The sequence below is a fragment of the Chiloscyllium plagiosum genome, chromosome 1 (assembly GCF_004010195.1).
Source record: "Chiloscyllium plagiosum isolate BGI_BamShark_2017 chromosome 1, ASM401019v2, whole genome shotgun sequence".
Classification (NCBI taxonomy): domain Eukaryota; kingdom Metazoa; phylum Chordata; class Chondrichthyes; order Orectolobiformes; family Hemiscylliidae; genus Chiloscyllium; species Chiloscyllium plagiosum.
In genome coordinates this window covers 46,667,692-46,689,000 of record NC_057710.1, presented here as the reverse complement: position 1 = coordinate 46,689,000, position 21,309 = coordinate 46,667,692, and the positions used below count along the sequence as shown (strand labels likewise).

The 21,309-nt window shown below is 42.1% G+C and overlaps 1 protein-coding gene across 2 annotated transcripts in view; it reads left to right on the top strand.

Moving 5' to 3' along the window:
* Positions 1-21,309, top strand: part of dnai1.2 (dynein, axonemal, intermediate chain 1, paralog 2) — a 298,205-nt gene that overhangs the window by 60,057 nt on the left and 216,839 nt on the right. For both annotated transcript variants that reach the window (XM_043683992.1, XM_043684070.1), the window contains exons 7-9: positions 2,804-2,917; positions 17,900-17,959; positions 20,555-20,680. In XM_043683992.1, coding sequence (XP_043539927.1) covers positions 2,804-2,917; positions 17,900-17,959; positions 20,555-20,680 — 300 coding nt within the window. The remainder of the gene's footprint in view (positions 1-2,803; positions 2,918-17,899; positions 17,960-20,554; positions 20,681-21,309) is intronic.

Here is a 21,309-nt window from a genome sequence, read left to right as displayed (position 1 = left end):
AGTCTTAGCGGATCAAAATGTTACCTATTAAAAAGGAAGAAGACATGAAACCAATGTATATAGACCAGTAAGCTTAATATGTGTTATTGGGAGAACTTCAGAATCTATTATAATAGTGAAGCATATAGAAAATCATAATATGGTCAAGCAAAGAAAGCATAGCTTCACAAAGGAGAAATTATGCCTGGCAAATTTATTAGAATTCTTTGAGGAGATAACAAGCAGGAAATAGTAGGCGAAGCAGTGTGTAATCCATTCTGTGTGACTATATCAAGCTGTTGCCTGACTAGTTTGTGAGACAGATCTTCCAAATTTGGCGCTCGCTCTCAGAAGTTTCCATTGTTCTTAGTTGTTTTAATCTTCTAGAGGTAATTTTAACACTGCTAATAGTACTGCTCCCTTTTTAGTAGTTGGTTGCTGACTGGCTCTGTTTGCTTTTAAGCTCCTGTTTATTTGAAGATACTCTCACAGTATTCCAACTGGAATCATTTTTCTCCTTTCTTCTCAAATAGTGATGGCTTTGTTAGAGTTGAAGATGTCTTCAGGTGAGCACTGAGGTTGTACAGGATGTTGGTGAGGCTCCTTTTGATGTATTGTGTATAGTTCTGGTCGCCTGCTATAGGATGAATATTATTAAATTCAAGATGGTTCAGAAAATATTTACTTGAATGTTGCTGGGACTGGAGAGTTTGAGTTATAAGGAGAGGCTGGATAGGCTGGGACTCCTAGGCTGGTGTGTAGGAGGTTGAGGGTGACCTTATAGGGCTTTATAAAATCATGAGGAGTGTCGATAGGGTGAATGGTAAAGGTCTTTTCCCTAGGGTGGGGGAGTTTAAAACTAGGGACCATATCTTTAAGGAGCAAGGAGAAAGATTTAAAAGGCCTCAGGGGCAACCTTTTCACACCGATAGTAGTTCGTATGTGGAATGAACTGCCAGAGGAAGTGGTGTAGTGCAGGTACAGTTACAACATTTAAAAGACATTTGGACAGGCACATGAATGGGAAAGGTTTAAAGGGATATAGGCTAAACACAGCCAAGTGGGACTAGTTTAGTTTGGGAAAGTTGGTCGGCATGGATGAGTTGGACTGAAGGGTCTGTTTCCATGCTATATGTCTCTGATTCTGACTCTATTTGGATTTCAGATTGTATGTTATAAGGTACTACACAATAGGCTGCTTCTTGAAAGTAAATTACTGTAGCCAAGTTTGTGGATGATACAAAAGTAGGTGGAAAGGAAAGTCATGAGGATGAGAAAAATGAGTGTTGAAGGATATAAACAGGCTAAGCGAGTGGGCAAAAACTTGGCAGTTGGAGTATAATGTGAAAACATGTAAGGTGTGCACTCTGGCAGGAAGAATAGATAATTGATATTATTTAAATAGAGAAAGACTGCTACAAAACAGAGGAATTTGGAAATCCTCATCCATGATTCATAAAAAGATAACATCTAAGTTCAGAGGGCAATAGGGAAGCCAATTTTATTTCAAAAATACACAAGGCACTTGTCACACCATAATTGGAATACTGTGAACAATTTTGTACTCCTGATCTAAAGGAAGATACATTGGCATTGGAGGCAATCCAGAGAAGATTCAGTAGGCTGGTACCAGATATGGAGGTACTGTCCTATGACTTCAGGTTGAACAGATTGGGCCCCTCGTCAATTGTAATTTGGAAGAATGAGATGCAATCTATTGTACCATACAAGATTCTTGGGGGATTTGACAGGATAAATGCTGAATGATTCTTTCCCTTTATGGAGAGTCTAGGACCAAAGAGGGTAATCTCAAAATATGGGTTGCTCATTTAAAACAGAGATGAGGAGGATTTTTTTTCGACCAAAAAGTATGGAATCTATGGAATTCTCACTGCAGCTGGCTGCCAAAGCTAGGTTGTTATGTATATTCAAGGTTGAGATGGACTAATGTTTAATCAGTAAGGGAATCAATAGTTTTGTGAGAAAGGCAGGAAAATGGAGTTGATTTATCAGATCAGCCATGATCTCGTTGAATGCTGGAGCAGTGCTAGTAGGCTTTTTTACTATTCATTCACGAGATGAGTGCATTGCTGGCTAGGCCAGTATTTATTGTCCGTCCCTAATTGCCCAGAGGCAACCACATTGCTGTGGGTCTGGAGTCACATGTCATCCAGACTCGGTAATAATGGCAGTGTCCTTTCCTAATGGGCATTAGTGAACCAGATAGGCTTTCCCCAACAATTAGCAATGGTGTAATGGTCATCACTAGACACATAATTCCAGATTTTTATTGAATCCAATTCAGTTGAATTCCACCATCTGCCGAGGCAGGTTTCGAACCCTGGGTCCCAGATAATTACCTGGGTCTTTGGGTTAGCAGTCCAGCAATAAAAACACTTGGCCATCACCACCCTTAAATGGTTGATCTACTTCTGCTTCTACATTTTATGGTCTTATGATATTTGAAAATATGGTGATTTGCAACAATTTTACTGTCGACAAATGTGGCATTATTGTCCACAGTTTCCTACTGTTGCTTCTAATTTGTTTGTTCATATTTCCTGGATATGATTTATCTCCATTCAGCAAGCAGATTGACTTGTTTTAACATCTGATCTGAAAAACTGCACTTTTGAAAAAGTAGCACTTCTTAAGTAGTGTGTATTCTGGCAGAGTGCCACTTATTTGTTCACGCATTAGAAATCACCTCTAAGAAAAGAAATATGTACAATTTAATTTGTAGCTTAGTTAAATTATATTTAGCATAAACCTGTGGCTGAAATGTAGTCATTTCATGTATTTGTTTATCTATATTATTTTACAGGGAGCTGAAGAAGAAGAAGAGAAGGAAGTAATAAGACCACGACAGGAACGGAAGATTCCCAATCAGTTCAACTTCAGTGAAAGAGCTTCTCAGACTTTCAACAATCCTATGAGGGTATGCCATTGCAACCTTTTCCTTATTATTCAGGATTTTTACCCTGCAAGACTGAAGGAATAGCAATATATTTCCATGTCTGGCTGCTGAGTAGCTTGGAGAAGTTGGTGATGTTCCCATATATCTGCTGCCCTTGATCTGCCTAGTGGTCAAGGGTTTGGAAGGTGTCGTCTTGGTGATTTTCTGCAGTACATCTTATAGATAGTAAAGACTGCTGCTTCATCAGCTGAGAACTGGTGGTGAAGGGATTGAATGTTTATGGTCATGTTGCAATCAAGTGGGTTGCTTTGTCCTGTCAAATTTCTCGAGTATTGGATGCTGCATTCATCCAGATGAATGGGAAGTATTCCATCATACTCCTGACATGTGCAGTGCAGATGGTGGGCAAGCTTTGGGGAGTTAGGAAACAAGTTAGTCGCTACAAGATTTCTAGTCTGTGTCCTGCTCTTGTTGCCATAATACCCATATGGCTAGCCCAGTTCAGGTTCTGGTGAATAGTGGCCTCCAGGATGTTGTTAGTCAAGATTCAGTAATAATGACACCATTGAATGTCAAGAGTTGGTAGTTAGATTCTCTGTGCTTGAAAATGGTCATTGTCTGGTATTTGTGGGGCACAAATGTTACTGTTCACGTAGCAATCAATTTTAGATTAGATTAGATTCCCTACAGTGTGGAAACAGGCCCTTCGGCCCAACAAGTCCACACTGACCCATAAAGAATAACCCTCCAGACCCGTTTCCCTCTGACTAATGCACCTAATACTATGGGCAATTTAACATGGCCAATTCACCTGACCTGCACACCTTTAGACTGTGGGAGGAAACCAGAGCACCCGGAGGAAACCCAAGCAGACATGGAGAGAATGTGCAGATTCCACACAGACAGTCGCCCGAGGCTGGAATCGAACCTGGGTCCCTGGCGTTGTGAGGCAGCAATGCTAACCACTGAGCCACCATGCGCCCCTTAATTCTGTCCCACCCCTATCTCATGTCAACTGCATACTGGGAGTTTGATCATAGTTCAGAAAAGGTAAGCCAGTAAGTTCAAACAATATAGTTTACCTGTCCCTCTGGGTGAGAAACAGTGCACTTCCCAGCTCCACATGAAGATTTTGGACCTTGCTTATCCCAGATTCCTCCATTCTGATTGTGGCTGGGAAGGGCCTCCGAAATCACAGACATGAAAGACATGTTGATCACAATCAGAAAACATCCTTATGGGCTAAAACGATCCCTTCCCAAATCAGCCCCAGACCCTTAGTTGATGACTGGGGACTGTGCATGGATAACAGAGTCAATCTGAATTAGTATAGGTGCCATTCAGTGAAGAATGTATTATAATTCAGGCTGGCTGGTCTTCCATTTGCACAGTTTCTTCTGGTTCACTATCCACAAAGGGAAATGTTTTCTTCATTTCAATCCCTGTTTTAAACATGAAGCCAGAATTCTTTTTGGCCTGCTGTGAAATTGTAGTTATAAATTATAAACTTCACATTTTCAGGAAACAATCATCATTAAAAATTTCTTCAGTAATTGCTTTGATAAGTCAGATAATAGCAAACCAAGGGATCAGTGTGTGATCTGCAAAATGAGATTAGAGTATGGACATATGCTGAAAGACAGTGTACATCCTCCTTTTTCATTCTTTCAAAGGATGTTGGCGTCACTAACAAGAACTCAATTTGTTGCCCGTCCATAATTGCCCTTGAACTGGGTGGGTTGCATGAGAGCATTGTTGTTGGTTTGGAGTCACATGCTGACCAGACCAGGGAAAGATGGTAGACTTTCTTCTCGAAAGGAAGTAAACCAAATCGATTTTTATGATAATTGAAACTAGGTTTCATGAACACTATAACTGAGACTTGCTCTATGTTCCAGATTAATTTATTTAATTTAAATTGCATCAGCTGTTATGGTGGGATTTTACCCTATGCACACAAAGCATTAGCCTGGATCCCTTTTTTGCTGAGCCAGTGCTATCAGCATGGCAGCATCATCAGACTGACGGTCTGTTGACAACTGCTCAGTCTCCTCTTGCTGAGTCATAGAGATTGATACCATTAAACAAGGCCCTTTGGTTCATCAAGACTGTGCCAGTCAAAAACAAACACATAACTATTCTAAACCCATTTCCAGCACTTGGCGCATGGCCTTGTATGCCTTGGCATCACAAGTGTACATCTAAATACTTCTTAAATGCTGTGAAGATTTCTGCCTCTATCACCCTTACAAGCAATGAGTTCCAGATTCCTACCACCTTCTGGGAGAAAAAAAAATCCTCAAGTCCCATTTAAACCTTTTCTCTTACATTAAATCTATTCCTCCACTGAGGAGAAATGTTTCTTCCTGTCCATTGTGTCTATGCCCCTCATAATTAATATATCTTCAACACTTTCCCCTGAGTCTCCTTTGCTGTAAGGAAAACAACCCCAATCTATCCAGCCTCTCTTCTTAGCTAAAGCTGTCCAGCCCATTTACATCCTGGTAAATGTTCTCTATACCGTCTCCAGTCCTTTTTAATGTGGGTTCCAAAAGCTATTTAGTCTGCTTTTTTCATGGAGGCAGACAGGGCAGCACCAGGTTCACAACATGCCCTTCAAGAGAACCAGGACAGACAAATCCCTCTAAAAGGGACATAGAGTCACTTCTCTTCCCGCCGTCGCACTCCCCCCCGCAAATAAATATGAACCATCAGTATACACATATGGATTCATTTTCAAAGATTTTATCAGGATAGGATTTATAATCATCTAGAAAGTAATAATTTGATTTGGGATAGTCGACATAGTTTTGTGAAGGGTAGGTCTTGCCTCACAAACCTTATTGAGTTCTTTCAGAAGGTGACCAAATAGGTGGATGAGGGTAAAGCGGTTGGTGTGGTGTATATGGATTTCAGTATGGCATTTGATAAGGTTTCCCATGGTAGGCTATTGCTTGAAAATACAGAGGCATGCGATTGAGGGTGATTCAGCAGTTTGGATCAGAAATTAGCTAGCTGAAAGAAGACAGGGGCCATTGCTGTGTGTCATTTTTATAAATGACCTGGATGAGGGTGAGAAGGATGGGTTAGTAACTTTGTGGATAATACTAATGTCAGTGGAGTTGTGGCAGTGCGGAATGATGTTGCAGGTTACAGAGTTTAATGTGTAAAAGTTTGAGCTGATTCACTTTGGAAGGAGTAACAGGAATACAGGATAAGATTGTTAGTCGTGTAAATGAGCAGAGAGGTCTCAGTGTCCATGTGCATAGAACCCTGAAAGTAGCCACCCTGGTTGATAGGGTTGTTAAGAAGGCATACGGTGTGTTAGCTCTTATTGGTAGAGGGATTGAGTTTTGGAGCCATAGGGTCATGTTGCATATACAAAACTCTGATTCAGCCTCACTTGCAGTATTGCGTACAGTTCTGGTCGCTACAATATAGGAAGGATGTGGAAGCATCGGAAAGGATGCAGTGGAGATTTACCAGGATGTTGCGTGGAATGGCTAGGAGGTGTTATGTTGAAAGGCTGAGGGACTTGAGACAGGTTAAGAGGTGACTTAATAGAGGCATACAAGATGATCAGAGGATTAGATAAGGTGGACAATGACAGTCTTTTTCCTTGAATGGTGATGGCTAGCACAAGGGGACATAGCTTTAAACTGAGGGGTGATAGATATAGGATAGATGTCAGAGGTAGTTTCTTTACTCGGAGAGTAGTAAGGGCGTTGAATACTCTGCCTGCAACAGTAGTAGACTCGCCAACTTTAGGGGCATTTAAATGGTCATTGGATAAATATTTGGATAATAATGGAATACTATAGGATAAATAGGCTTCAGATTGGCTTCACAGGTTGCCGCAACATCGAGGGCTGAAGGGCCTGTACTGAGCTATATTATTCTCTGTTCTCTGTTTAGTCTCCCTTTATTAGTATGCTACATTATAGATATGCATTACCTTAAACCTAAGCATGCAAACATTCAAAACCACAGGCAATCTCTGTCCATTTCTTCTGCCACTGAACACATCCATCTTCCTTCATCAAAGTCGAAACAACAGCAATTGTGTCTTCTCCTCCTGTGTAATTTTCAAATTGAATGAGTGTGTCAATAAACTCCATCTAAATAACCTGGTATTTTTATCCTTAAATTTTTCTCCAAACATTAAGCTGTTATAATTAGTGTCTTCAATTGTCTCAGATACATTACTGACAACATAAATGCTGAAATGTTGCAACACCAACGCTAAATTCAAAACCTCTTTCTCAATATAAATATTTGATAAATATTCAACCTTCTGGAAAAATATCCAATAAGTCTTTTTATCCTCTCATTGTCTTCTTGTAAGTACATCCACATCAGTCGTCGATAGCCACCTTGATTGGCTTTGTATAATTAGATGTTACTAACACTGGAGTGGTGGTCAACACACCTTTCAGGCTGTCAGCTGTCTTCTGACACTCTTCCAACCACTGAAATTTTCGGCACTTCAACAGATCAGTCAGTGGAACAACCACACTGATAAAATTCAGTACAAATGTTTTATAAAAATCACTCAGTATCAAGACTCATAGTACTTCCGTCTTTGTCATTGATCTGGGAAACACCTCAATAATCTTTGTTTTCACATTCCATAGGGTCATATGTCCATATCCAATGATATGGCCTAGGAACGTGACTTGAGCTTTTGTGAATTCACTCTTAACCAAGTCTGCCTCCTGAAATTGGTCAAATAATTCTGCTGGATGCTCCAAATGTTCCTTCCATGTATGACTAAAAATCGCCAGTTGGTCTTTATATGCCACATAATTGGGTAATCCTGAAATAACCTTATTGGTTAGCCTTTGAAATGTGCCTGGCACATTCTTCATACCAAATGGCATGACTTTAAACTGCAATTCCCTCCAATTTAAGAAAAACACACTTTATTCTTACACTACAGTTAAAGTGAAAAGTAAAAATAATTGAAATAACTCTAACTCGATTTAGAGACTTAATAATATAATGTTATTTAACTATTACTCATCTACTGTTGCAATATAGCAGCAATGTTGTAATATAAACACATTCTTAGTAAAAGCAAATTCAATGGAACAGATTTCCCTCACTTGTGATCTTCTGCATCCAGGAGAAAGGAAAAATCATAAGCGTGAACCTAACAGTGGAAAGACAGCTCAAGCTTTTGCAGCGTAGACAGGCAGGAGGCTGGAAAAACACAGCAACCCAGATAGCATCAGGAGGTGCAGAAGTTGGAGTTTCGGGTGTAACCCTTCTTCAGGACTGGTGGTGGGTGTAGAGCGAGTGCAGATAAAGGGAGAGGTGGGGGCAGGGTGGTGAAGTGGGGATTGATGAAGACAGGTAGAGGGTACAACCTGGTTGGTCAATGGGAGGAATGAATCTGGTTGGTGGCAGGGAGCAGTGGAAGAGAGGGGGATGGGCTGGGAAGGGAGTCAGGAGATGGGGAGGGAGGTTATTTGAAATTGGACAACTCAGTGTTGAATCCACTGAGCAGTAGGGTGCCCAGGTGGAAGATAAGGAGTTGTTCCTCAATAGGAGCTGTGGTTTGTTTTGGAAATGGAGGAGGCCAAGGATGGTCATGTCGGAAAGGGAGTAGTTAGGGGAATTGAAATGAGCGGAGACGAGGAGGTCCAGTTGGCCCCTGTGGGCCTGATTGAGATGCTCGGCCACCTGTTCCCTGAGTTTACGTTTGGTCTCTCCGATGTAGAAAAGAACACACCGGGAGCACCTGATGCAGTAAAATAGGTTGGAAGAAAGGCAAGTGAATCTTTGTCTCACCTGGAAGGACTGTTTGGGGCCCTGATTGGAGGTGAGGGGGGTGGTGTACCATAGGTTTTGCATCTTTTCTGGTTGCAGGGGAAGGTGCCTGGCCGTTCAGTGACGAGGGTGCGTTGAACCAAGGACTATCAGAGGGAATGGTCCTTCATGAAGGCAGAGAGGAGTGAGGAGGGGAAGATGTTCTTGGTTGGTGGAGTCTATTTAGAGTTGGCGGAAGTGTTTAAGGATGATGCCGTTGGATGTGGAGACTGGTGGGGTAGTAGATGAGGACAAGGAGCCTCTGTCTTTATTGCATTGAGGGAGGGAGGCGTGGTTAGAGCAGTCAAACTGGGAATTGAGTTCGGTGAAGGGCTCTGTGGATGATGGAGGGAGGAAAAGCACGTTGTTCAAAATAGGTGGACATCTGGGGTGCTCGCAAGTGACTAACTGTACCTCTTATGATCGCATCCAAATCATTTATATAAATGACAAAAAGTAGAGGATTCAGCACCGATCCTTGTGGCACTCCACTGGTCACAGGCCTATAGTCTGAAAAACAACCCTCCACCACCACTCTCTGTCTTCTACATTTGAGCCAGTTCTGTATCCAAATGGCCAGTTCTCCCTGTATTCCGTGAGATCTAACCTGGCTAATCAGTCTCCCATGGGGAACCTTGTTGAACGCCTTACTGAAGTCCATATAGATCACATCTACCATGCTGCCCTCATCAATCCTCTTTGTTACTTCCTCAAAAAACTCAATCAGGTTTATGAGACATGATTTTCCACGCACAAAGCCATGTTCACTATCCCTAATCAGTCCTTGCCTTTCCAAATACATGTACATCCTGTTCCTCAGGATTCCCTCCAACAAGTTGCCCACCACAGAGGTCAGGCTCACTGGTCTATAGTTCCCTGGCTTGTCCTTACCACCCTTCTTAAACAGTGGAACCACGTTTGCCAACCTCCAGTCTTCTGGCACCTCACCTATGACTATCGATGATACAAATATCTCAGCAAGAGGCCCAGCAATCACTTCTCTAGCTTCCCACAGAGTTCTTGGGTACACCTGATCAGGTCCTGGGGATTTATCCACCTTTACCCATTTCAAGACATCCAACACTTCCTCCTCTGTAATCTGGACATTTTGCAAGATGTCACCATCTATTTCCTACAGTCTATATCTTCCATACCCTTTTTCACATTAAATACTGATGCAAAATACTCATTTAGTATCTTCCCCATTTTCTGTGGCTCCACACAAAGGCCTCCTTGCTGGATGCGAGCATAAGAGGTACAGTTGGTAATTTTGACACCAAAATTGGATGTGTAATGGACAGCGAAAAGGGTTACCTCAGATTACAACAGGATCTGGACCAGATGGGCCAATGGGCTGAGAAGTGGCAGATGGAGTTTACTTCAGATAAATGCGAGGTGCTGCATTTTGGGAAAGCAAATATTAGCAGGACTTATACACTTAATGGTACAGACCTAGGGTGCGTTGCTGAACAAAGAGACCTTGGAGTGCAAGTTCATAGCTCCTTGAAAGTGGAGTCGCAGGTAGATAGGATAGTGAAGAAGGCATTTTGTATGCTTTCTTTTGTTGATCAATCTATTGACTACAGGAGTTGGGAGGTCACGTTGTGGCTGTACAGGACATTGGTTGGGCCACTGTTGGAATATTGTGTGCAATTCTGGTCTCCTTCCTATCAGAAAGATGTTGTGAAACTTGCAAGCGTTCAGAAAAGATTTACAAGGATGTTGCCAGGGTTGAAGGATTTGAGCTATAGGGAAAGGCTGAACAGGCTGTGGCTGTTTTCCTTGGAGCGCAGAGGCTGAAGGGTGACCTTATAGAGATTTACAAAATTATGAGGGGCATGGATAGGGTAAATAGGCAAAGTCTTTTCCCTGGGGTTGGGGAGTCCAAAACTAGAGAGCATTGGTTTAGGGTGAGAGGGGAAAGATATAAAAGAGACCTAAGGGGCAACTTTTTCATGCAGAAGGTGGTACGTGTATGGAATGAACTACCAGAGGAAGTGGTGGAGGCTGGTACAATTGCAACATTTAAAAGGCATCTGGATGGGTTTATGAATAGAAAGGGTTTGGAGGGACATGGGTCGGGTGCTGGCAGGTGGGACTAGATTGGGTTGGGATATCTGGTTGGCATGGACGGGTTGGACCAAAGAGTCTGTACATCTCTATGACTCTATAAGTGAAATGTTTCCTCGTCCGAGCAGATGCGGCAGAGGCGGAATAATTGGGCGAATGGGATAGAGTTCTTGCAGGATACTGTGTGGGAGGAGGTGTAGTCCAAGTAGTAATGGGAGTCTGTAGGTTTGTAGTAAACGTCCATCTGGAGACTGTTGCCCGAGTTGGAAATGATGAGGTCAAGATAGTGGAGGGAGGTGTCTGAGATGGACCAAGTGAATTTGAGAGTGCAGTGAAAGTTGTGGGCGAAATCGATGAACTGCTCCAGTTCAGCCTGGGTGCAGGATGCTGCACTGATGCAGTCATCGCTGTAACAGTGGAAGTGTTGGGGTGCAGTGCCTGTGTAGGTACTGAAGAGCGATTATTCGACATGGCGACAAAGAGGCAGGCATAGCTGGGGCCCATCCAGGTATCCATGGCTACCCTCTTGATTTGGAGGAAATGGGGGGTGTTAAAGGAAAAGTTATCGAGGGTGGGAACCAGCTCAGAGAGGCGGAGGAGGCTATTGGTGGAGGGGGCTGGATCAGTCTATTGGAGAAGAAGAAGCGGAGGGCCTGGAGGTCATCCTTGTGGCTTATTGACGTGTATAAGGACTGCACATCCATAATGAAGAGAAAGCATTGTGGGTCAGGGAACTGGAAGTTGCTGAAAATATGGAGGGCATGGTTAGGTCGCAGATCTAGATGGGAAGTGCCTGCACTAAGGGGGAGAAGGTGGAGTCGAAGTAGGACGAGATGAGTTTGGTGGGGCAGGAGCATGCCAAGGCAATGGGTCTGCCAGGATAGTTGTGCTTGTGGATTTTGGGGAGCAGCAGTACAAGGCTGGGGGACTATGAGTTTGGACGCAGTGGAGGGGTGATCACCAAAAGCAATAAGGGCACTTACAGTGTCTTGGATTTGGGCATGATGCGTTGTGGTGGGGTCATGGGCAAGGCGGAGGTAGGATGTGATGTTGGAGAGTTGGTGTTTGGCCTCTGCAATGTAGAGACTCATCCTCCAGACAGCTTCTGTAGGAGCAGAAAAAGAGAGAGAGAGAGCTTTATCTTGCAGCTTCACTCCCAAACCCCAGCTTCCACACCTGAAAGTGAAAGCTGTAACCCTAGGTCTATTTGAGCCTGGCAACACCCACTCATGCTTCTTTTGTCAATGTTAAAAAAACCTAGAAGCTATTTACTCTGCTTTCCATGGAGCAGATATTTTGGCACCAGGTTTATAACACACCCCCAGTCAAAGAATGTGGTGCTGGAAAATCACAGCCAGCCAGGCAGCATCCAAGGAGTAGGAGAGTCAACGTTTCGAGCATAAGCTCTTCATCAGAAATGAGAGCATGGCCGAAAGGGGGCTGAGAGATAAATGAGAGTGGGGGTGGGGCTGGGAGGAAGGTAGTTGGAAATGCGGTAGGTAGATAAAAGTGGGCATGAAGGTGATAAGTCAGAGGGTGGAGTGGATAGGTGGGAAGTAAGATAGAGATGTAGGGCAGTTCAAGAGGGTGGTGCTGAGTTGGAAAGTTGGATCTGGGATAAGGTAGGGGAGAGGAAATGAGGAAACTGGTGGAATCCACATTGATCCTGCGTAGTTGGAGGGTCCTAAGGCGGAAGATGAGGCATTCTTCCTCCAGGTGTTGGATGGGTAGAATTTGGTGGTGGAGGAGGCCCAGGACTTGCATGTCCTTGGCAGATTGGGAGGGGAGTCGAAGTGTTCGGCCACAGAATGGTGAGGTTGTTTAGTGTGAAACTTTCTGCAAGTTGGCATCTGTTTCCCCAAAGTAGAGGAGACCACATTGAGAGCAACAGACAGAGTAGACGATGGATGTGGAAAGATCCTTTGGGGCCTTGGACGGAGATGAAATGGGGAGAGTGGGCGCAGGTTTTGCACTTCTTGCCATGGCAGGGGAAGGTGCTGGGAGTGGAAGGTGAGTTGGTGAGGGGTGTGGACGTAACAAGGGAGTCACAGAGAGAACGGTCTGTCCTGAATGCAGATCGGGGTGGGAGGGGAAATATACCCCTTCAAGAGAACCAGGACAGACAAATCCCTGTTAAAGGCAAATATTGTTATACATTTGCCACTCATCAGCCCATCTATGTCCTCCTGTAATCAAATGTTACCTTCTTTACTATTCACTACCCTGCCAGTTTTCATATCATGCATGAAATAAATTGATCAACTGTCCAACGTTCGAGTTCAGATTGTGTATGGTTCCCAACACAGATCACTGTGGAACCCCACTGGACGTAGGTTTGCAGTCACAAAAGTGCCCCCCAACCATTTCCCTTACTTCCTGCCACTTGCCCAATGTTGGAATCAATTCGCCAAATTTCATTGGATCCAATGGGCATTTACCTTTGCTCTCCCATGTAGAACCTTTTCTAAAGCTTTGCTGAAGTCCAGGGAGACTATGTCAAATGCATTGCTGCCATCTACACACACAAAAACAGAAATTGCTGGAAAAACTCAGCACATCCGGTAACATTTGTGGAAAGAAAGCATTAACTGAAGAATACTTTTGAAGAAACATCACTGAACCCAAAATGTTAACTCTGTTTTCTCTTTACAGGTGCCATCAGATCTGAGTTTTTCCAGCAATTTCTGTTTTAATTTCTGACTTCCAGCATCCATAATCCTTTGTTTTGTTTGCTATCATCTACACACCTGGTCACCTCCTTGAAAATTTCAAGCAAGTTGGTCAGGCATGACCTTCCTTCACAAAATCATGCTGACTGTTCCTGATTTATCACTGTCTCTCCAAGGACAGATTGTTCCTCAGAATTGCTTCCAATAGTTTCCCCACTACTGAAGTGAGATAGATCGCCTGGAGGATCCTGGGTTTAGTCCGTACGCCCCCTTTGGATAACGGTTCTACATTGGCTGTCCTCCAGTCTTCCGACATCTGTCATGTGGCCAGAGAGGAATTGGAAATTGTGGCCAGCATCCCTGCTATTTCTTTCCTTGCCTCCCTCAATATTTAATTGATCCCTGGAAATTTATCTAATTTTAAACCTGTCAGACCAGTCTGCACTTTGTCTCTGTCTGTGCAAATTTCTTTAAGCATATTGCAAACCTTCTTATGATTTCTATACTCACATCATCCCTCTAACTAGTGAACACTGATGCATAGCATGAATTTGGAATCCTACTTACGTCCTCTGGCTCCATGCACAAATTGCCACTGTAACAATTACTGGACCCTACTCTTTTCCTAGTTGAGAGTGTGGTGCTGGTCAGGCAGCATTCAAGAAGCAGGAAAATCGACATTTCGGGCAAAAGCCCTTCATCAGGAATGAGGCTGGGAGCGTGGGGATAGAGAAATAAATGGGAGGGGGGTGGGGCTGGGGGGAAGGTACATGAGAGTGCAATAGGTGGATGGAGGTGGGGGTAATGCCATGGGGTTGGAGGGACCCAAGGCAGAAGATCAGGCATTCTTCCTCTAGGTGTTGGGTGGTTAGGGAGTGGTGATGGAGGAGGCCCAGAACCTGCATGTCCTTGGTGGACTGCGAGGAGGAGTAAAAGTGTTCCGCCACAGGGTGGTGGAGTTGGTGGGTGTGGGTATCCCGGAGATGTTCTCTGAAGCGCTCTGCGAGTAGGTGTCCTGTCTCCCCAGTGTAGAGGAGACCACATTGAGAGCAACGGAGTCAGGTCCATGTTCCCCAGCAACCCACCTTTCCCTCCTGGCACCTTCCCCTGCCACCACAGGAATAGCAAAACCTGCGCCCAAATGTCCCCGCTCATCTCCGTCCAAGGCCCCAAAGGAGCCTTCCACATCCACAAAAGTTTCACCCGTACTTGCGCACAATTCATTTACTGTATCCATTGCTCTTCTACATTGGGGAGACAGGACGCCTATTCGCAGATGAAGGGCCTTTGCCCAAAATGTCTATTTTCCTGCTCCTTGGATGCTGCCTGACCTGTTGTGCTTTTTCAGCACCACACTCTCGACTCTAATCTCCAGAATCTGCAGTCCTCACTTTTGCCCACTCTTTTTCTAGTTCGTCAGTTCTGAGGAAAGGTCTTTTGACCAGAAGTATTCTCTCCACGGGTGTTGCAAGACCTACTGAGCTTTTCCAGCAGTTTCTTTTTTGTTTCTTTCCTTAGTTATCCTTTTATCCTGAAAGAAGCTGCCAAACCTGACCCTCTCTCAACCAAATCTCAGTGACAGCAATGACATCGTACCAAATAAAATCCAAGATTGCAAAAATTTATTTTGTATCATAATCTTTCAATTCTTCAAGGTCTCCTATCCATCTTTAAGCCATCTGCAGCCTCCTTTATATGATTTGGAGGAGCCATTGTTGGACTGGGGTGTACAAAGTTAAAAATCCCACCACACCAGGTTATAGTCCAACAGGTTTATTTGGAAGCACTAGCTTTCAGAGCGCTGCTCCTTCGTCAGCAAAAGTTTACAGTGTGATGTGACTGAAATTATATGTTGAGAAAGGTCTGGGTTGTTTGTTAAGTCTCTCATCTTTTGGAATGAACATGTTGGTTTCAGTTCTTTCATATGTAAACCTCAGAACTTCTTTAAAGTTACATTTTCAAGTGAACTTTAACAATTGGTGTCATGTCGGCTCAGATAATGCATTGAAGGTGTGAGGTGCCCTGTGTGACACTGTCTGTGCCACAATGTTCAGACTGATTCTAATCTAAAAAACGAATTTACAGAATCTTACATGGATTCATGCCCTAGTGTTGTGTAATTTTTTATATGCTATTATATTCCTCTGCAGGCAACTATTCCAAGTCACTAACAAATGGATGTCCTAATATTCCTGTATTTGTGCAGTTATTTATACATTTTCCATCTTAAAATTAAGTGATTAAAAAAAAATCAATATTGAAGTTTGTTATAGTGCCTCAAAGGTCAATATTTTTAAAAAGAAATTTGAATTCCCAGTGACCAAAAGGAAATTGTTCTCCAAGATTTTAAAGTTTTAAATTTTTTGTGGAAACACACAAAGTAAAACCAGCACCAACAATACATTAATTCAGTAGACAATGTTAGGACTCCAACTGATGGAACTACTGGACAAGGCAGATCCTAAAGCATCTCCATATTCTTTGATGTCATTATGTTGGTTTGGTTACTGTTTTATTGGAGGTTGCTTAGCTCATTTGGCTGGACAGCTGGTTTGTGATGTAGAGTGACACCAACAGCATGGGTTTTATTTCCACACTGGCTGAAGTTGCCCACCTTCTCAACCTTGCCCCCCATTTTGTGTGGTGGTTCTTAAATCACCATGAGTTGTCTCCCCCCCCATGAGTGAGTGGTCCTCTGAGACTAAGGTGACTTTACCGTTGCCAATAACCATTTATAAAATCTGACATTACTAATAACTGTCTGTAACTTTTGAGATTACCAGTCTGTCTAACATCAGCACAAAAAACTTTGTTATTGTTTGTAGGTGTGCAAACCTTGCACCTCGTTCTCAGCAAAACAACTCTTTAATTTTATCTGTTGTGAGTTCAGAAGAAGTCACATGATCCCCTTGATTTCTCTATAATTCAGTAATAAATTATAAATACTAAATTAAAGATAGAATCACAAAACAGTGAATAAAGAAAAAAGTAATTTATATTGTGTTTATCACAACCACCTCTTAGCTCAAAGTGTATTACATCCAATGGATTTCCTTTGCTACCTACTTTGAAAGTGGATGGGACAGCAATGGAAAAGAAGGAACAACTGTGTGACATTCCAATATGAATTATTTTGCTCTGGAATTCCTACGGGTTCCTCAGTTTGTCACATGAAAATGCCTTCAATTCTCAGCCTAATTCACTGTATCCAGGCTGTAGTCCTTGAGAATGTTATGTGCATCTTGATGCTACACTACTTTGGGTAGAAAATCAAGGTTATGACTTGCTGAGTCCCACCTGTTGCAAATAAAGAAAAATAACCTAATAAAGGCCTCTTACATCTAATTTTCCAATAGTATTTTTTCTATTTTCTAATTTCACCAATAGTTTAACTATTGAGATTTAATTTCAGCTGATACTTTTAACCCACCTTCTTTTAAATTGGGAGCCTGTGATCCTGTTAAATGTTCAGCCAGCCTCTTTTTGTTGCTGCAGTATGGTCTATTTGGATTTTTCTTCTGCTGGCGAGAATTTTACCAATGTTTAGATAATAACCTCCACCCCAGTAAACTAAACCATGGCCATTGATGCACTTGGTATTCTTCAGAAGTCTCGCCCCAGTACTTCACAAGTGAGCAAAGATAAAAGGGTTTAATGTCTAATTCAAAATATAATGCAGCACTGCCTTGGTCTTGCAATTGTCCAGGGTGCACGCTACAGATTCTGGAGGGGGTGTTTTAACTCACGTGTCAGTGATTCAGAGGCAAGAGTACTATCACTGAGCTCAAGCAAATGAAGGCATAACTACCAAGACTATTACGGACTGTGATCGAATGACTCAATAGGATCAAGTACCTCAATTCTGCACCTATATCTTAGTATAACAGGGTGTGCTATTCAGGAGATCTGGGGGCACAGCATAGACCCAGCCATAATAATCTTAGACAACTCCATAATCAACCAGGCGAAAATGAGGACTGCAGATGCTGGAGATCAGTCAAGAGTGTGGTGCTGGAAAAGCACAGCAGGTCAGGTAGTATCCAAGGAGCAGGAAAATTGATGTTTGGGCAAAAAGCCCTTCATCATGAATTCCTGACAAAACTTTGATTTTCTTGCTCCTTGGAGACTGCTTGACCTGCTGTGCTTTTCCAGCACCACACTCTCAACTCCATAATTAAAACTAACTTATCTTTCTGCCATCTGGCTCATTATCTTGGTCAGCTAATGTTTTGATGGCCTGAGGTTGCTGAACTGCAGCGTCTGTTCATTGTATCTCTATCTCTGGCTCTCCAATAAAATTGTAATGAGATCCAATCTACAAATCGATCAGATTTTCTGTGTTTGGAATCTAGCAAAATATAATAAACACTAATTATTTGATGTAGAGTATGCCACAGCCAATAATGATAGCCTGTTTAACATTTTTGTGCTAAATATTTTCTGTTCTTCTCAGGAAAATGGATGCCAGACAGAACCACCTCCCAGAGCAAGTTTCTCTTCTACAGCGAATCAGGTGATAATCTGGACATACATTATTTCCTAAATGCTCAATGACAAAACAAATTATATGCAAATGCTTATGAATATCAGAGAAAGAAAAGATTGGAAAGCATTACTATCTAGAAAATGATGTCTGCTGTCAAATGTGTAGACCATTTCATTGTACAAATGAAGTATATGTTGCTGAGAAAAAGGACACATTTCATTAAGCTTTTCTTCCTGTATTAATCAGAACATAGAGTCATAGAGATGTACAGCATGGAAACAGACCCTTCGGTCCAACCCGTCCACGCCGACCAGATATCCCAACCCGATCTCGTCCCACCTGCCAGCACCATCAGCATTTATTTTATTTTTTTTTCCTGGTTATATATATTTTATTAAACAAATTACAAACAAACAGTTTACAAAAAACATTTACAGCTGTACATAAGAGACAGCAATGTTACAAGGGAGAGGAGCAGCAAAGCTAGGCCCCAAACCCTACCATTCAACCATTTTACAGGGAGATGAGGACAAACCTCAAATCCCAGTTCCACTTATGGCAAGACAGTAACCATCAGCATTTATACTGCATGAGAGGACAGTGCTGATTGGTTGGGAAATGGACTTTAATTGGTAGAGACAATGCAATGGAGAATTCATTCATTAAGGAAATCAGGTCCTAGAGACTTCACAGCCATAAGCCCCGTTAGTTTTCACAGAATGTTTTCTCTCATAATCATGATGCCCCTTTTTTTTTAATTTGTCTGTACGAGTAGCCACAGGATTAATATGGCTGGTCTTGTTCAGGCTCAGTTTGACAGATATATCCTGCTGTCCTCAGCCAGCTCAACATTTAATGTTACTGAGCCCTCTAAGTAATGGTTATTTTAGTTCTCAAAGTAAATAACCAATATAACTTTTGACAATATGTTCAATAAGTCTAAGGTACAAAGCTAACATGGTTACCAGCTTGGGCAAATTGATGGATAGATAGATAGGTTGAGTGATGTGACAAAAATCTGGCAGATAGAGTTTAAGTTGAGAAAATTTGATGTTGTTTGTTTTGGCAGAAAGAATAAAAAAGCAGAATATTACTTAGATTGAGAATGACTGTGGAAATCTTACGTGAAGAAGGATTTATATGTTCTTGCGCTTTTTAAAAATATTCTCTTGTGGAACATGGGTGTCACTGACTGTCCAGCATTTATGGTCTCTCCCTCATTGTCCTCAAGCAGATGGTAGTGAGCTACAGTCCATGTGCTGCAGCTAGTTCCACAATGCCACTAGGGAGGGAATTCCAGAACTTTGACCCAGCAACAGTGAAGAAATAGTGATATACAGTATTCCTAAGTCAGGGTAATGAGTGGCTTGGAGAAGAACTTGCAGGTGATTATATTCTCATGCGTCTTCTGGCATTCTTCTGATAGAAATGATCATGACTTTGGAAGGTGCTGTCTAAGGATCTTTGATAAATTTTGGCAGTGTATGTTTTAGATAATATGCACTTCTGCTATTGAGTGTGAATGCTAGAGGGAATGAATGTAGTGGATGTAGTGCCAATCAAGCTTCTTGAGTGTTTTTGGAGCTGCATCCATCCAGACAAGTACGGAATATTCCATCACATTTCTGACTTGTGCCTTGTAGATGGTGAACAGGCTTTGAGAAGACAGGAGGTGGTAACATGAAACACAAATAGAGTATGCAGGTACAGTACAAAATCCAGAAGGCCAATGGGATACTATCTTTTCTGACAAGAGGAATTAAACATAGAATATTATTCTTCAGTTAGATAGGAAATTGGTGAGACAATATCACTGATGTTGTGGACTCTTTATTTAAAGAAGGCTGTCAATGAATTGGAGGTGGTTCATACAAGATTAATACCTGGAATCATTCTGTTTTATGAGGATTGTTTGGACAGGCTTGGCTTGTTTCGAAGAGTTTAGAAGAGTGAGCATGACTTGATTGAAGTGTATAAGATAGTGAATGGTCTTGACAAAGTGGAAATGGGAAGAATGTTTTCTATTGTGGATCAGTCTAGAATTAAGGGATAGTGTTCTAAAATTAGGGGTTGCCATTTTAGGACAGAGATGAGATTTTTTTTTCCTCTCAGAGGGCTGTGCAATTTTGGAATTCTCTGTCTCAGGTGTTGATGTAAGTGGGGTCATTAAATATTATTAAGATGGAGACTGATTATTTTTTGGCAAAGGAAGCAAACATTGTGTGTAGATGGGAATGCAGAATTTGAAACAAACAGGTCAACGTGATCTCCAGCATCTGCAGCCCTCACTTTCTCTCAACGTGATCTTACTGACTGGCAGAACAGTCTTGAGGGGCTCTACTTCTGCTTTTTTTATGTTCTTGCCATCTGATATTGCTAGATATAGTACTTGGAAATTAATGATTTTCCATCTTAGTCATAATTTATTTCAATCCATTTTATTTGAACGTTGTCCTGTTCATTAACTATCTTTTGGTGGCTGACAGACCTGACTTGTTAAATATTTTATACTGTTCAAGCTCCACTCGTGTGGAGTGTCTGCTGTCCATCATATTTCTGAGATGCCAAAGATGTTAACACTCTCAGTAACTGCTTTATTTTTACTATTTTACTATTTACTAGTGGGAAATATTTGATGCCTATGAGGAAGTATTAGCAAAACAAGCAATGAAGAAAGAGAAGCAAAAGCCACATACTGTGAAAAAAGATGAAGTATCAAAGAAAAAAATTTCAGCTGTTGAAAGCATGGTAAGTGTTTTGTCATATCTAATCCAAAACCAAATCAATGCCTTACGTAACGTCTCTAGTGTAGTACTTCAGAATAATGCTGGAAAGCAAACATGACATAGTTATTTGTCAATTAACAGTCACCTTCTTAAATTTCTGTCCCTGCTCCATGCACCCCTACCTTCACAACAATTATAAGGAGGCCATGAACTCCTTTGCCACCAAAAATTGAACCATTTACTTTGTTTCTCTGCTCCTTTTGTTTGTGCACCAAACAGAAAATCCCTTTGACTTCTTCCTGTTCAGAAGATTTGTTCTTGCATATTGAGGTTCTTTTTTTTGCTCCATAGTATTGCTGAAAGTGGGAACTGATAATGGTGCAACTGGACTATCAGAGCATCTCAAACCTAAGTAAAGAATGAAGCAGTTTATCTGCTGAACCAATGTATTGTCTCTCTCCTACCATAAAGACAAATTATTCTGTTACTCCAGTGGAAATGGAATAAATAGCCATGGTCCATGCTGAAAATGTGTTGCTGGAAAAGCACAGCAGGTCAGGCAGCATCCAAGGAACAGGAGAATCGACGTTTCGGGCATAAGCCCTTCTTCAGGAATGAGGAAAGTGTGTCCAGCAGGCAAAGATAAAAGGT